At 42.9% G+C, this 17,249-nt stretch overlaps 1 protein-coding gene across 1 annotated transcript in view; it reads right to left on the reverse strand.

Moving 5' to 3' along the window:
• CDKL1 (cyclin dependent kinase like 1) overlaps positions 1 to 17,249 on the reverse strand; it is a 100,625-nt gene that overhangs the window by 48,002 nt on the left and 35,374 nt on the right. Inside the window, exon 3 of the mRNA XM_033951191.1 lies at positions 10,279 to 10,400. Coding sequence (XP_033807082.1) covers positions 10,279 to 10,400 — 122 coding nt within the window. The remainder of the gene's footprint in view (positions 1 to 10,278; positions 10,401 to 17,249) is intronic.

Consider the following 17,249-nt stretch of genomic DNA (forward strand, 5'->3'; position numbering starts at 1 on the left):
GGTGTCAAAGTCCCTCCTCGAGGGCCACAATCCAGTCGGGTTTTCAGGATTTCCCTAATGAATATGCATGAGATCTATTTCCATGCACTGCTTTCATTGCATGCTAACAGATCTCATGCATATTCATTGTGGAAATCCTGAAAACCCAACTGGATTGTGGCCCTCGAGGAGGGACTTTGATACCCCTGCTCTATATGAAGAGTTTTCCGGTGGTCAGGAGACCTTCCCTTAATGTGGTTGTCCTTCCTCTACTGCTTCATATAGTCTTGCTCGTAACTGTGTTCTTTTGGTAGCTGCTGCTGTAAGCAGGTGGTTTGCTCCACTTCCTTCTTATTCTTCCCTCTCTCCTTTTTCCCAGTTAGGGGTTATACAATGTGCACTATGCAAGATGTTTTTCCCTCCTAGACAGTTCATGATGCTTTTTCCTTATTTGTACAGTATAGTGGTTTCCAACCCTGTCCTGGAGGATCTCCAGGCCAATCGGGTTTTCAGGCTAGCCCTAATGAATATGCATGAGAGAGATTTGCATATAATGGAAGTGACAGACATGCAAATCTCCTCCATACATATTCATTAGGGCTAGCCTGAAAACCCGATTGGCCTGGTGGTCCTCCAGGACAGGGTTGGGAACCACTGGTATAGTATACTTTATTTTAATTTCAAATTTCTGTAAAATGCTTGTATAATATAAAGAAATAAAATTAATCTGAGAAAGTAACTTTTCATGCAACACACAATCAAATTACGCAATTTGTTGCCAGAAGATGTAGTCAAGGCAGTTAGCATAGCTGAGTGTCAAAAAGAAACAGAGAAACATGACGGCAGATAAAGGCCAAATGCAGACTTGGAAAAACTGCTGCTTTATCTCTGGGTGTGAGCAAAACCCCCCCAAAACAAACGGATTTGCTGTTTGGGACCCTGCAAAGTACTTGTGACCTGGACTGGCTGTTGCTGGTGAAAAGGATGCTGAGCTCATGGAACCTTTGGTCTAACCCAGAATAGAACATCTTATGCTCTTTGGTAGTTTTAATCCATACATTTTGCACCAATTCATAGTAGTGTGATAGATCTAGTTTTGGTTTGACTACTTTCAGATGCATCTGCTCTTTCTACAGGCACTTTTTACAACCCCCCCCCCCTCAATACTTTCAAAAATTTAAAACTACATGCACTGTCATCTTGGACCTAAATCCAACATAGTTAAATTTATGCGCATCACAGAACGCCAAGTATATTTTTATACTAAAGGTCGGCAATTTTTAAGATGTTGTTTCCATGTTGTTTTTAACCAGTTAAATTGGCCTCCTTAGTTTGGCTAGAAATATCCACACCTAACGCTGGATTGTACTAAACCACAGAAGAGCTTCTAACCGCGGGCTGACGAAATAAATGCTCCAACGCTCATAAGAACTGAATGAGCGCCGAAGCATTTACCTCGCCAGCCTGCAGTAAGAAGCTCTTCCTCGCTTTAGTAAAAGAAGCCCTACATTTTCACAATACAGTATGTGCACTGCTGGTCAGTGGCATAGCAAGGTAGGAGTTTCCTGGGGTGGTGGTGCCCCCCCTCCCATACTCTCCTCTCCGTCCCCCAGTGCTCCTTCCACGCCAAACCCCCACCCCCTCCTCTCCACCCTCGTGCTCTCCCTTCCCACCCCTGTACCTCTTTACATCTTCGCCAGTGCAAACAGCTTCTCCAGCTTGCTGCTTGTGCTGGCTTTCCCTTGGATGTCACTTCCTGGCCAGGCTGGCATGAGCAGCAGGATAGAGTAGTTTGCTCGCACTGGCAAAGATTTTAAAGAGGTATGGGGGGGGAAGCGAAAGCATGAGCGTGGCGTGGGGGGTGGGGTGGAGAGGTGCCAGTGCCCCCACCAAGACGACACCCAAGGTGTACCGCCCCTCATCTCCCCCCCCCTTATTATACCACTTCTGCTGTTGGAGTTACTAGGGGATCCTTTTACTAAGGTGCATTAGGGCCTTAACGCGAGGAATAGTGCGCGCTAGACCTTAACGCCAGCATTGAGCTGGCGTTATTCTAGAAGCGTACTGCGTGGTAATTTTGTGCGTGTGCTAAAAACGCTAGTGCACCTTAGTAAAAGGAGCCCTAAGGGGCATGCCTGGAGATATTTTCAAAAGTATGTGCACTATTTTATCCAGGACCTGCTCATTTACAACCTACATCTTATGTGCACAAACAGAAGTGGCATTCATTTTTTAGTATTCGTATCCAATTTCTATCAAGCAATCTTGAGCATAACTTGCACCCAAAATAAGAGACAAATACACTGAATACACAGCATAAAAGTGGATAAATAACACAAACAAGAACTAACAATAACTAAAATATCCAGGAAATAAGGGAGCTAGGAAACTCTAGTAGGCCTGGGAGGAAAGACCTCTAGACACAATGAAAATTAAGAGGTTTTTGGTTTTCCTCTTTAAATTCCATGCATTTCTCCCCCATATTGCCTATTTTTGCAACGACATGGATTGTTTGTAAATTTATTGTGCTGCGTTTCAGCAAATGCTTTTATTTCCTATTGTATTTGAATCTGTATCAGTAGAATGATCGCTGTATGTTTCTTAAAATGTATTTTGAAAATTCTCAATTAAAAAAAGGAAAGAAAATTAAGAGGAACAAGCTTAAAAATGGTATCACAGATAGCATATATTGCAAGATATCTACTTCTGACATGAGTAGATCACTGCCAAGGGGCTTCTAGAAAACTCTTTAGATTATCTGGGTCTAAAAACCAGGATTTACCAGAAAATATAGCAAAATGGATATTGTAGCATCCTAGAGCCAGATCGATAGGCCAAATAAAGCTGTGGAGGCCCATTTTCAAAAAGGACGTCTAAGTCCAACTTGGACGTTTACCGCAAAATGTCCACAGTCCGAAGCACAGAGATATCCATTTTCAAAATCCGAACTGCTAGATGTCTAAAAAATATATATTTTGAAAATCACCTAGTTGGACATTGTAGCTGACAGGATGTCCAATCCTTAGAACACCTAACTTTGTATAGTCTTTCCAATTATATGTTATTTGCTGAATAGCCACCCCCGTTAGAATCATTAATAGCTTATTATTGGCAGAAGATATTTGAGATTTAACTCTCATATGCGTTCCAAACAAGATCGTATCATAAGACATTGCCACATGATTTTCCATCAAAAGATTAACCTGATCTCATATGTCATTTATATAAAATGGAAAGACTGTTAGCAATACAAAAAGGTTCTTTTAATAAATTTAGGGATGTGTGGGGGCCATTAATAAGATACTGTAATGATTAATAAGACATATATAGCATTTATATTGAATACTGATTATTTAGTGTTTTTCCTTATGGAATATTATTGAAGGAAGGGAGGGTGGGTGGGTGGGATATGATAATTTAAATATTAAGAAGATTAATGTTGGTATATATGATATATGTTCGAAAGATAAGAAAGTAAAGGAGAGGGGGATAAAGTTTTATTGTATCATTATTGATGTATTTCAAGTGATGTGATGTATTACTATGAGATTTATTGTACACTTGTTATTTGAAAATAAAATGAATAAAGATTAAAAAAATAAAAAGAACACCTAATTTTATATCCCATTTTCAACCATTGAAACATCCAAGTTGAAAACGTCCAAATTCAGACCATTTGGACCTGGGAATGGTTATCATTGTGATAGACTGGCCAAAAGAGTAGTGGGACACCTTAGAGGGCACTGCTGTGAACTTCACTTAAAGGGTGCCATGTGTACATTTCACCATAACCTCCTTATAATTTATGGTGAGCCCTCCAAAACTCTCCCTAAACTTAGTATACCCACCTGTCTACCACCCAATAGCCCTTATAATAATAATAATAATAACAGTTTATATACCGCAATACCGTTAAGTTCTATGTGGTTTACAATAGATTAAGCGAGGTACAAATTGATTGAATTTAAGAGGGGGGAAGAGGAGAGTTAATAGGACCGGAAATGCGTTGTTGAGGAGAAAGAGATTAATAGGACAGAGGAATCACTATGGAGGAGAAAGAAGAAGAGTGGGTCAGTTGTCTAGATACTTTAGGAACAGTTGAGTTTTTATGGCTGCAGGTGGCACCTATATGAGGGTATAGTAGGATTTTGGTGGGCTCACACATTCCACCATAAATGTACTGGTTAGAGTGGCTTATGGGCCTCAGTCCTCCTCTCTTTGGCTCATTAACCCATCCACCAGGCTACTTAAGACACCTGTGTGATGGTCTAATAGGCTTTCCCATACCAAGTGCTGCTGTTCTAGAGACAGTTATATACTCTTTAATTCAGGTTTTTTAGGGATAGGTGGGAGTCGGTGATCAGTGGAGGAGTGTGTATGTGTTTGTGTGTGGGCGGAGGGGGGAGGGGGGGTGGCGGTGTAATACCTTCATTTATCCAGTGATCATCAGGTCAGTTTGGGTACCTTTGTGGCACTTAGATGCTTCTCAGCATATCGAAGTTCCGTTCAGTACATCTTAGGAAAGGTTCAATTATTATCACCATAAGATGTCCAAGTTAAGCATACCCAAAGCCTGCCCATAACACACCTCCCAACACGTCCCCTGGAACTCTGGACACACAGAGGGCAAAATGCTTCAAATTACTTTTAAAAAAGCCAGCACATGGACATCCCAGTGATTAGGATGTCCAAGTCTCCTGACTTGTGAGTTTTTGGACATTTTTAAAAAAATTATTATTAGCCCCATATGCTTCAACTGAGTAGCACAACAGAGATCAAGTAAAACAGTCACATATTTATGACAGATAATTTTCACTTATATTTGCTAGCAATGCCATCTCGTGTTCACTCTGTTTCTGAGTATGGGAAGGTCAGCTCCTGGAAGCCAATGAAGAAATGTATTTTCTTTATAACATTTTTTTGGGGTTTGTTTGTTTAACCTTCATTTCCATCATTTTTGGAAGAAAAACTACTGAGTGCCTTCTCTGGAAAACTTGTGTACAAAGTATGTTTGGTTAACAGTATTCAGGAACTTCAAAGTTATGAGGGTTATTTGCACCCTGTACTGCAAACATGCATGGTATGAATTAGCACCGCAGTGGCCTCAGCGATCAATTCTGGCTGGAGGTCAGTCAAACGCTTGCAGAAGACCCTGGTGTGTATGTGACTTTCCTTAGTGGATTCATTTAAAAACCATACGGGCCTAATTAAAGCAATAGTTCTTAGTTTGATCAATCATGTATTCTAAAATATTCCACCAGTATACTAAACCTTACATCTGGCTTGTTTAAATTCAGGCCTCGAGGGCTGCAAAGAGGCCAGATTTTCAAGATATCCGCAGCAGAATTCAACAGCAGTACCCTAGAAACCTGGCCTGTTAATAGTCCTCGAGGACTGAACTTGGGCAAGTCTGCCTTACACAAAACAAGTTTCCAAAGGAAAGCAATTTTTAAGGTCTACATTTTATAAACCGACTTTTACACAGCACTGCCAAAAAATCCAATTTAATCAATCTAGTTTAATTCAATTTTCATTTAATTTTAAGGAATGTGCAGGATCTGTGGAGCAGAATAACTTCATGAATCGGCTTCTTGGGATCCTTACTACACCGCAGCAATCGTGCTGCCTTTGGCATCGGACACAGTCATTGTGTCAGGCAAACCGTTCAATTGCGACGGCTGCAATTCTAGCCATGTTACATCGTAGGTTCCAAATACTATTAATTCTGAACATAAGAAGACTATAAGAGTTGCCATACTGCAGTGTATTGCAAACTGTGTGCCACGAGACACTGGCGAGGAGGGGAGGTGCCAGCACCAGCTGACTGCTTACAGGATGTGCTTCTTATCCTCCTCGCCAGTGTCTCTCCTCTGTCAGTAACCCCCTACCGGCATTGAAATAGGCTCAGAGCCACAGCTGGAGGGCTTCCGCGCTTGCACAGATGTTGTGATGACATCACACATGCATGTGATATCACTGAATCAACATCAGCGCACTTCCTGATGCCCTTCAGCCGTGGTACAGAGTTTAATGTGCTGTGGCATCATAAAGTTTGCGGGACACTGCCACACTGGAACAGACTGAAAGTCCATCAAGCCCAGTATCCTGTTTCCAACAGTGGCCAACCCAGGTCACAAGTGCCTGTCAAGATCCCGAGGCATAAAACAGATTTTATGCTGTTCATCCTAGAAATAAGCAGTGGATTTCCCCAAGTCCATCTTAATAATAGCTGTATGGAATTTTGTTTTATGTTGGAGAAAAGGGCAGGGATTGGGGGTCCAAACTGGCTTCTTGCTGCATCATGGTGATAGATGGAGCTGCCAAAGAGACTAGCAAGCCAGCCCCATCATACAGCGTCAGTATGCTAGTCTTTTTCGCCATTCCTGCTGGCATTTTTACACAACTATGTGGCTGTGAAAAAATTCACAAACACTGGTACATAATAATAATAATAATTTTATTCTTATATACCGCCAAAGCCATGATAGTTCGAGGCGATTTACAACAAGAAGCGCTGGACTGGCTCAGCAGCTCATTATCCCCCTTATTCAAATGGTCACACACTTTTCTGGTATATTCCAAGACTCATATAATGGGAGAATCACTGCATCTAATGCATTAGCCAGTCCACTTCTCTTTTAAACCTTTTATCAACATGGAGAAGACCAGGTTTGCATTTACTAAAGCCCTCCATCAATCAGCCTTCGACAGGCCATTTATCTCACATGCCACCTATAAAAATGATTTATCAAAGTAATGCTGAGCATTTCCATGGCACCAAATCCTGATGAATAAGTCAGGCAAATAAATGCAACAAGTATCATTTACACTGACAGAAGAACAAACAGAATGTTTTTCATTTCCCAGTTTACATAAATTCCTCAGGTCTTGCTCATGACTGTTTACGAAAAGTGTCCTGCCTTGCGGTGTGCCAGAAATCTTTGCATACAGAACTATAACTTTTATACATTTCAAAAATTACTTTACTGATCTCTCAGTAGACAGCGTCTAAACTGCATTGTAACCTGATATAACTCTGCACTGTCTCTTCCTGTTTATATCATTTTAAATGTATAAATAAAAAAACTTTATTTAAAAACATCTTCAGTTTGGCAGGTTCTTAATGAACCACTGATGAGACAGGGCCCCTATATAAAGACCGTCTCAAATGTCATTTGAATCCAACTAAACACATGTTTTATGAAAGTTCAAGCATACATCTAAACTAGTGAGGGAGTATAATTCAATACAATATATTTATTATATTTTGCGATTTCCAGAAATCTGGTTCATCACGGACTACAACAAAGCAGCCAGTCAGTTACTAGGAAATTCTCACACAGATAACTCAAAAGATAAGACTGAATTAGATTTCCAAAGCTTTACACAACTGTTCCAACACTTTTACACAACAAAAAAGTTTTCAATTTCTTCTGAAATGTTAAATAAAAGGTAATTTACTACCACAGCTTAGTAAAAGGACTCCAGTTTGATTTAAATCTAATGTCCTTAGATTTGGAACAAAGTCCAAATTTTAGCAGGCAGATGGTTTTAGTTTTTGGTGAGGGACTTGGTTTCTCAGTTTATTCCTGCCCGGTTTTATTCTGGCGGGGAGAAGGTTCACTTTGTGGTTTTATTTTTATTGACCCTTTTGAGGATAACGGATGTATTATTGTTTGCTCTTGTGGTGGTCTCTGCGTGGTCCGAGTAGGCTGTTTCAGAGTATGCGTGGTTTCACAGGGGCTCTGGACCTTTCATTTGTCTGTATGGCCTAGCGATCGAGTTGCCCTTCTCCTGATGCTCTCAACTTCTTTTGGAGTTGTTGGGGTTGTGTGATAATGCAGCTGCCTTCTGAGAGTTCTCTTCTCTCATTATTTAGGCAGAAGCCCGCTATAGGGTCGGTCTCAGGGGAGGGTTGTTGCCTGGTATTGCCACGAGTAGGTCACAGGCAGATATGGGTATTGCCACAGACAGATATGGAGGGGGGGGAACCCCTGTTTATATTTAACATTACTTACAGTAGGAAAGGTAAGTGAAAACTGAGTTCTATATATTGTTCTCCTCAAAAGAGAGAAAGTCAGTAATGAAAATAAACAGCCTAAGCTATATGCAATTCTGAATATCATGGGCCATTTGGGAGTTAATTTTGATACTGCCTTAACATTTCAACACCAGATATCCACGGTTGTTAAATCTTGCTTCAATTCCCTAAGACAAATATGTAATATTCACTCTAATATCAATTTACCATGTTGTGCTCAACTTCTTTATGCACTGGTTATATCTAAGTTGGGTTACTGTAAAGCACAGTTACTTACTGTAACAGGTGTTATCCGGAGACAGCAGGCAGATATTCTCCGTGGGTGACATCATCCACGGAGATCCTTTTCTTGGGCGCTAACCCCCAAGATGGACCCTAGCATCCAGTAACTGTGATTTGGGTTATTCTTTCCAAATGTGCATCACTTTGCATTTGTCCACATTAAATTTCATCTGCCACTTGGATGCCCAGTCTTCCAATTTCCTAAGGTCCGCCTGTGTTTTAACAACTTTGAACAGTTTAGTGTCATCTGCAAATTTAATCACTTCACTCATCGTTCCAATTTCCAGATCATTTATAAATAAGTTAAATAGCACCAGTCCTAGTACAGAGCCTTGCAGCATTCCACTATTCACTCTCCTCCATTGAGAAAAATGACCATTTAACCTTACCCTCTGTTTTCTATCCAATAACCAATTCTTAATCCACAACTGAACTTTGCCACCTATCCCATGACTCTTTAATTTTCTCAGGAGCCTCTCATGAGGAACTTTATCAAAAGCTTTCTGAAAATCTAAATGCACTACATCAACTGGCTCACCTTTATCCACATGTTTATTTACACCTTCAAAGAAGTCAAGCAAATTGGTGAGGCAAGATCTCCCTTGGCTGAACCCATGCCGACTCCATCTCATTAAATCATGTTTGTCTACGTGTTCCACAATTTTATTTTTTATAATTGTTTCCACCATTTTGCCCCGCACTGAAGTCAGGCTTACCAGTCTGTAATTTCCTGGAACTCCCCTGGAACTCTTTTTAAAAAGCAGCATAACACTGGCCACCCTCCATTCTAGGCCAAAAGAAAGAACCTTGCATTGATAATGCTGATGAGCTATTCTGAATCGCAGAAACTTCCTGTAGCTTGGATGAATAGAAATGTGCTTATAAGCCTCTTTGAGGTCTAGAGAGCATAGCCATTCACTTTAATCTAGAAGGGGATATAATGTCGCCATAGACAATGTGCAAAACTTTTCCCTGATGAGATATTTGTTGAGATTTCAGAGGTCAAGAATTGGATGTATATCTCCAGTCTTCTTTGGAATTAAAAAAATACTTGGCGTAAAACCCTTGATTTTTCTGGACAGAAGGAACTTCCTCTATGGCATTGAGTTGAAGTAGAGCTTCTATTTCCTGAAGAAGAAGGGATGTTTACTGAAATGTAAGAGAGGACTCACTTGGAGGGTAATTTGGACGAATGGATTTGAAATGAAGACAGTACCCCTCCTTTATGACTCTTAAAAACAATGTATCTGTGGTAATGAGAGTCCATCATGGATAAAATGCTTGAAGACGTCCTCCAATGGGAAGAGGAAGGGAAGATGGCATGGCTTTTGACCTTAAAAAAAGTTTTTAAAATTGTGACCAGCTAAACCAAATGAAAAGGTTTAACAGAATTGGAAGTAATGACAGTTATAGTGTCTTATTTAGAAAGGGGAAATGTAGGTATAATTTTCTAAATAGTTTCTTTTCTGATCATTATCCTCCATTTTTCTTCTCTTGGATCCACTCTCAGTTTAGTTCTATTATGATTATGTTAAGGATTTAATTGTTACTCTTAATAGGGTTGTAAAAAAATTGGGGGGGGATTATAAAGTTTCCTGAATATAATCCTATTGGTATTCAAATGCTTATTTGATGTAATATGAAATAATGATAAAAATAAAGGAAAAAAAATTGTGACATATATGCGAACATACATGATAATAACCCTCATAGCAAAACCTGAAATTTTTCAAACTGCTACATGAGGTAAGTCTTCAAATTCTGTCTAATTGGAGCTATTTTCACATAGCATAAGCAGAGGTGAGATTCGTAAAAACATAAGTAGTTATTTCCCATTCAAACCCTTTCTAGGCCACAACAGCAGCCTCTTCGTAGTGTGGAATTTGCAGGTCAGTATTTGACATGTACAACTCTGAGTGCAAAGTATATTTTCTAGAGGACAAAGATTCTTAAACAAAAAGATCCATTCAACTCACCCTCGCTGATACCTGTCCAGCTCATGAAGAACTGTATGATCACAGTATTCAAACACTAAGTGCAGCTTTCGCTTTCTTCTGAAGACTTCAAGGAGATTGACAAGATTGGGATGTTTAAGTTGCTGGAAAACAGAAAATTAATATTTTTTTCTTTGGTGCATATTAAAATGCTAATATCAAAAGAACGACGACTCCTATTCATGGCAAATTCAACTTTTGAGTTTGGGAGGATGGCCTGTGCTATAAGGTGAATATCAGAGTTTGTGCAATGACCTACATCAGGGGTGCAAAATGTTGGTCCTTGAGGGTCGCAATCAGGTCAGATTTTCAGGATTTTCTACAATGACTGTGCATGAGATCTATTTGCATACAATGAAGGCAGTACAGGCAAATAAACGTCATGAATATTCATTGAGAAACTCAACTGGGTTATGGTCCTCGGGGACCAACATTGAGCACCCCTGGCCTGCATTATAAGGTGAATATCAGAGTTTGTGCTAAGTTTTGTACTTAAAGCACATGCCCTAGACCAGTGGTTCCCAACCTCAAGATAGCCCTAATGAATATGCATGAGAGAGGTTTGCATATAATGGAGGTGACGGGCATGCAAACCTGCTCCATGCATATTCATTAGGGCTATCTTGAGGTTGGGAACCACTGGTCTAGACTAGGGCTGCCCAATTCCGGTCCTTGAGATCTCCTGGCAGACCAGGTTTTCAAGATGTCCACAATAAATATGCATGAGAGAGATTTGCATACCAAGAAGGCAGTGCAGGCAAATCTCTCTCATGCATATTCATTGTGGATATCCTGAAAACCTGGCCTGCCAGTAGATCTCGAGGACCGGAATTGGGCAGCCCTGCTCTAGACAAATCTTCATCTTTGTGCAACCCAATCAAGTAACACTCACACCCAAACAAGATTTTGATATTTAATTTCAATGTTCAAAGTCATGCATAGACCACATCTCCAATAATGGTCCTATAAAAAAAAGTACTGGATATCATACTTTTAATATTAAAAACTTTACTTCATCTATTGTTTACCCTCTCACAGGGTAAACACAGGTACTGAAGCTGTTTGGATTTTGTATAAGCATCAGAACCTGCTCTTTTCTTTGAATACAGCTGCTTTTTACTGTTTCCCTCGTCCTCCTCTTTTCACTCTGTCCTTCCTCATCATTGATTTAATCCACTTCAAAAGCATGAATAAGCCAAGGTAGAATAAAAGATGAGAGGAGGAGGCGGAGGCTCTGGCTATTTTAAGAGAGCCCACGTGTTCTTTTGAAATAGAAAACTGCCTCAACCATTCCCCATTTTTGATATATTAATGGCCAGCTTTCAACTTGCATAAAATGGCCAGGATTCACTAAACCTCCAAACCATGCACGATCCGTTTCTGTTTGCATGCCGGCTGACTGATTCAGTAAAAGGCCTGCATGCAAATGGGGACGATCGTTAGCACATCCCCCTACCCACGGCCAGAGAGATCCCCGCTCATGTGCACACCCTGACAGTAGTGACAGGAGAAGCAGCCTCCTGTCACTGTTGTCAGGGCTCAGCCCAGCCCAGATCTCTCTTGCCTGCTCCTGGACTCTCCTGATCTCTGCCACCGTTCCTCGCAGTGCAAGCCTGTGGTTTTAAAGTGGGCCTGCACTGCGGGGAATGGCAGCAGAGAGCAGGAGAGTCCAAGAGCAGGCAAGAGAGATCTTCCCGACACCCTCCCCCAGGCCCCGATCTCTCCTGCCTGCCCTGCTCTGCTGCCTCCCCCACCCCCTGCCCGAGAAAAAAGTAGGAGGGATACCAACTCCCTCCTGCCATCAGTGTTTAAAAAAGAAAAAAAAAAATGCTGCATGCATGCAGCATGGCCCTCGCCCCCACAACTGGCACAGCCCTCCCACACCCTCGCCTCCCTCCCGGCATGGCCCACACTCCCCGGCACCAAAAAGTTGTGAGTCCCTCCTGCTCCTAGGCCAACCACCCCCCGGCCCACCCCTGGTTGGCCCAGGCGGTTGGGCCCGGCCCACCCACCTGGTACCTATAAAATAGTTGGCAGCAGGAGGGGTGCCTGGTCCCTCCTGCTCCTTGGGCAAGGCTCCCCAACATCTTCGGGAGCAGGAAGGGTGCCCGGACCCTCCTCCTGCTCCTACGCACCACCAAAATCTTCGGCCACCCGCCACCCAATAGCGGCCTTAGGCCCCGCCCCGGCACATCATCTGATGCACCGGGAGAGGCCTAAGGCTCTGATTGGCTGAGGTGCCTCAGGCTCCTCCCTTTGGAGGGGCCGGGGCACCTCAGCCAATCAGGGACTTCCTTAGAGAGGAGTCTAAGGAAGTCCAATAGTTCACCATCTCCTCTCCTTCCCTTCCTTTCATGCTCTGGTGTCTCTATCTTCTACTTCCCTTTCCTCTTCCCATGCCCTGGCATCTCTTCCTTCTCCTAACCTTCCATCTCTCCTTTCCCCTCCATGCTCTGACATCTCCTCTCCTTCCTGCCCTCCAATTGGACAGTTTTCTTCCTTTCTCCTCCTTACCCCTAATTGGATGCAGCTTTTACCTTAATTCCCCCCCTGAATACCTCTCTCTCTCATCATCATCAGCCTTCACAACTCTCTGCTCTGATGGCATTGGGTCTTCCTTTCTGATGGTCCCGCCTACTTCCTGTTTTTATGAAGGCAGGACCCAGTAGAGAGGAAGGCCCGACACCGGGTTCAAATATTGTACCAAACCAAATATGGCCTGCCAGGCCTGCACACAGACCAGAGCGGCTGCCTTCCCATCTGTCTGTCCCTACCATTCACCCCTGTGCCTGCTTGCACAGCAGTCATTCCAGGAAAATGCAAACAGGAGATATCAAGAGAAGCTCCTGTTACCCGAAAAAGGGATAAACAAGGCCCCATTGCTAGATTGGCACATGAAACCCCCAAAGATACGATAATTAGGAACTGAAAAGTGTTGCCCAGCCAGTGGCCTACAAAGGTCAACGCCATCTATGATGCCCCAGTTCCATCTCATGTCATCGAGGCCAGATGTACACCTTGTCTACCGAATAACTGAATTGCAGTCAAACCAAAAAGAAATCGCAGCCATACGAGCTCCAGAAACTCCAACAGACAAACAAGCTCCAACAGACAAACAATTTACAGACTTTGGCCCCGAAAGGACTTAATGACAGGATCGATTGGTCTGCTTTCTATTGAGAAAAGTTTTTCTTTTAAATACATAGAAATGACAATTTTCTTCTAAATAAATAGAAATGACAATTTTCTAATTTGCCTCTGATAATTTTTCAATCCAAGAGGTGTGACGTAATTCGATATGATTGGTTATTTATGTGCTTAGCGTCTTTAGAGGGTGGCGCCATTTTGAAGATTTTGAATCATGTATTCAGTAGTGTTCCATAAGTTGCTGTAACTTTAGTAAGCACTAGCTTTAAATAATTTTAAAGCAATAAGATAGTTTATTATTATATACTTATCTGCTGTTTGTTTAATATCAAGGTACTGCTGGACATTATCTCCTGACAAAACCTAGTAGGGTGAAACGGAGGCCCCGTCGGGTGTCACTAAGCAGTGCTGTTCTGACACAGCGGCGTTTATCAAGATAAGTGCTTCTTTAACAATGGGAGTTATCTTGTGCTGAGAAAGCATTATACTAAGATATTACATGCTTAGATTTAAAACGTTTAAAAATATTAAAAAATATACATAAATACTTTCAAAAAAATATTTTAAAAAAACTAGTATCGGGAGTTTGGGCCGATGATTGAGATATTGACCTGCAAAAAAACATCAGTTGTCATTTGCCTGAATACAGGTCTCTGAGGTCCATCGCTCGTGTTGAAAGTCAGTACTATTTTGGGCTAATTTTTCGGGTGTTTGTTGTCAAACCAAAAAGAAATCACAGCCATACGAGCTCCATAAATTCCAACAGACAAACAAGCTACCAGAAAGAAGAATTGCGAGCGCAGGAATAACAAGTCTGGTTACAACCAGACCCCAATAACCAAAAAGAAGAAAGGAAGCTGTTTCCCATAGCAGGACAGAATTACAGTCAAACTCCCAAGAGGAGAAAACCGTCTGACTAACCTATAAGAACATTCTGCTAGCTAGAATCAACCAATACACTGACCAGTGTCAATGAGAGAGAAGAGAAGTAAGCTCAGAGCCCTCCATATGGCACCATGACGCACAGTGAACTGCCAAAAAATATGATATAACATAGTCTACGATGAAAGAGTAGGGTGACAGAACCCCCAAAAGTCCACTGGTGCAGAGCAATAGAAGCTGAAAGAGTCAGGGTACCCCGAAACTGAAGCAGCTATTGTCCCAACAGAAACAACTAGGAACCAGAGCCTACCCAGGCTATCTGAAAAATACAGCATAGTAATATACCAGCGTCCAGCAGACAAGTGGAAAATTGTCTAATAGATGGACCAGAAAGGCCAGAAGACTTGCTCGTCCATCACTAGTGCTGTGACTCTGTGACATGAGAATGTCCCCATACTGCAGGAGAAAAGAACAGCACCTTCTGGTAGCAGAACAGAATACAAGTATCCTGCAATCAGAGAAAGGGTGCTATGCTGGAACAGAGAAACGTGGAGCCAGCACCTATTGCCAGCAATGTCCATCTGCTGAAAAATCTAAGGAAGAGAGCACTGTAAATCCTTAAGGATATACCCATATGCACAGAGCACTCACACATACAACCGAATGTAGGAGACTAAAGGTGAAAGTAGATGTCAAAGCATCGGGGAGTAGCAACAGTATATGTTCTCTCACCTAGCTGAGAAAAGAATCTAAATGGTCGCACTTACACTATCCTGGTACCATGCGCGCTTGGGTCAAATGTGGGCTACGAGACCCCCCAAAGTCACAAAGACGAAGCATCTGCAAGAAAAAAACATCCAATATGCATGCCCCAAAAGGGAAGCAGAAACCAGTAGTGAAAACCTGGCTAGTCAACACTCTGCCAACTGACAAAGTCATTACCCAGTGCAGTGCCAGCAAAAAACTGCTCACCCCGTACTGTCAGGAGGTCGTCCTGCTGACCCCATCAGGAACAGGAACATACCCATGTCCCCCATGGTGTCAAATTACAGTGCTTGGCAGAAAGCCATGGAAGTATAGAAACCTCTGGCCCAAAGTGTTCCCTCAACCCGAGGAACTGCCCAAAAACCAAGAAACAGCTTGCCAAGGACCCGACCTTGAAGCCACACTGCCAAGCCCAATGGAAATCTAACCCAGACCAAACTTTGTCCTGGTCATAGTACCCAAAAGCCAAGTTAGTCTATAGTCTGCTGCTGTCCGGCTAACAGTGCAACGGAAAGGAAAAATTGACCTACCCGTGGCAATACCAGGCAACAACCCTCCCCTGAGACCGACCCTATAGCGGGCTCCTGCCTAAATAATGAGAGAAGCGAACCCTCAGAAGGCAGCTGCATTATCACACAACCCCAACAACCCCAAAAGAAGTTGAGAGCATCAGGAGAAGGGCAACTCAATCGCTAGGCCATGCAGACAAATGTGTGAAACCACGCACACACACTCCGAAACAGCCTACTCAGACCGACGCAGAGACTACCACATGAGCAAACAAAAACACATCTGTTATCCCCAAAAGGGTCAATAATAATTAAACCACAAAGTGAACCTTCTCCCCGCCAGAATAAAACCGGGCAGGAATAAACTGAGAAACCAAGTCCCTCACCAGAAACTAAAACCATCGATCTGGTAAGGCAGACATGAGTTTAGATCTAACAACTGCCTATATGCTCAGCCGAATCGCGCTCAAAACTGGCAGATGCAAGAAAAATACCGCCAACCTCTGGCGCACCAGGGCTCTTAATAAAGCATCCCGACTCACTGAGCCCGTTCCAAAACTGAACTCGGTTAGTGCCCTGGCCCTAAATAGCCAATACCTGCCCAGCCGCTGGAAACTCGTGCACCTCATTTACTTTTAAAGTCAAGCACGCCGGTGGCCTCGACCACCTGCTTCCGGTGCAGGTGGTCGAGGCCACCGGCGTGCTTGACTTTAAAAGTAAATGGGACATGTACGTGGGATCCCTACATAGCACGAATCACTAGCATCTAGACTTATCGGGGTGGGTCAGTAGAGTGGGCAGACTTGATGGGCTATAGCCCTTTTCTGCCGTCATCTTTCTATGTTTCTATGTTTCTCATGGCCGCTGCAGTCTGCTGACCAGAAACAAACAGCTGACAACTCATGCACCGCATAGCCGCTCCAGCCTACACAAAATGGCTGCGAGCGGCTGTGGAGAAAACTTCCTTAGCTCTCCTGCATGGGAAATGCCAAATACCCTTCCCACCGACGCTGTCCTGAGACAAACATTAGGCAGCATAGCTCTCCGAACTACGTCCCACGGGGGCAGAGTATTATGCTCCACTGAGTCCTTATTCGCTCCTTCTTACACCAAACCCCAAACCGCATAGAGTCCCCAACCACAAAAAGAGTAGCACTCACCCGAAACGAAGAAGGAACCGCTAACTGAAGGAGCTAGGATACCGGTCTCTAGAAGCCACAGAGCCTAAGCCTTCTGAAGGTGTAGCAGCTGGGGAAAGCCATTAGGCACACTGTGCTTTTTTGTTTGTTTGTTTTTTAACATGGGAAAGGAGAAAGCACAGAAGGCCCAATGTCAATTCGGGGAAGGGACCTGCGGTGAACAGGTATATCCCTCAAGAGGGTGAGGCAGGGACCTGGGGGGCCCAGGTGTAACCTCTAAAGCTGGCACCGCTTAGCCAGATACCCCTCATCTGAAAACAGCCAAGCCTGGACCGAAATCCATAAGCAGAAGCCAGGAGCTGTGAGGAACACATCCATCAGCCTGCTGGAGACAGAGTATACTGATTGGCCAGGAGGCTGTGCATTCAATAAGGTTGAGGACAACTCAGTTCTCTCTATCTCCACCTCCTGGTTGATGGACATAATCCCACTAGTCTCTGGGTTCATCTCT

This window comes from Geotrypetes seraphini, chromosome 7 (assembly GCF_902459505.1).
Source record: "Geotrypetes seraphini chromosome 7, aGeoSer1.1, whole genome shotgun sequence".
NCBI lineage: Eukaryota > Metazoa > Chordata > Amphibia > Gymnophiona > Dermophiidae > Geotrypetes > Geotrypetes seraphini.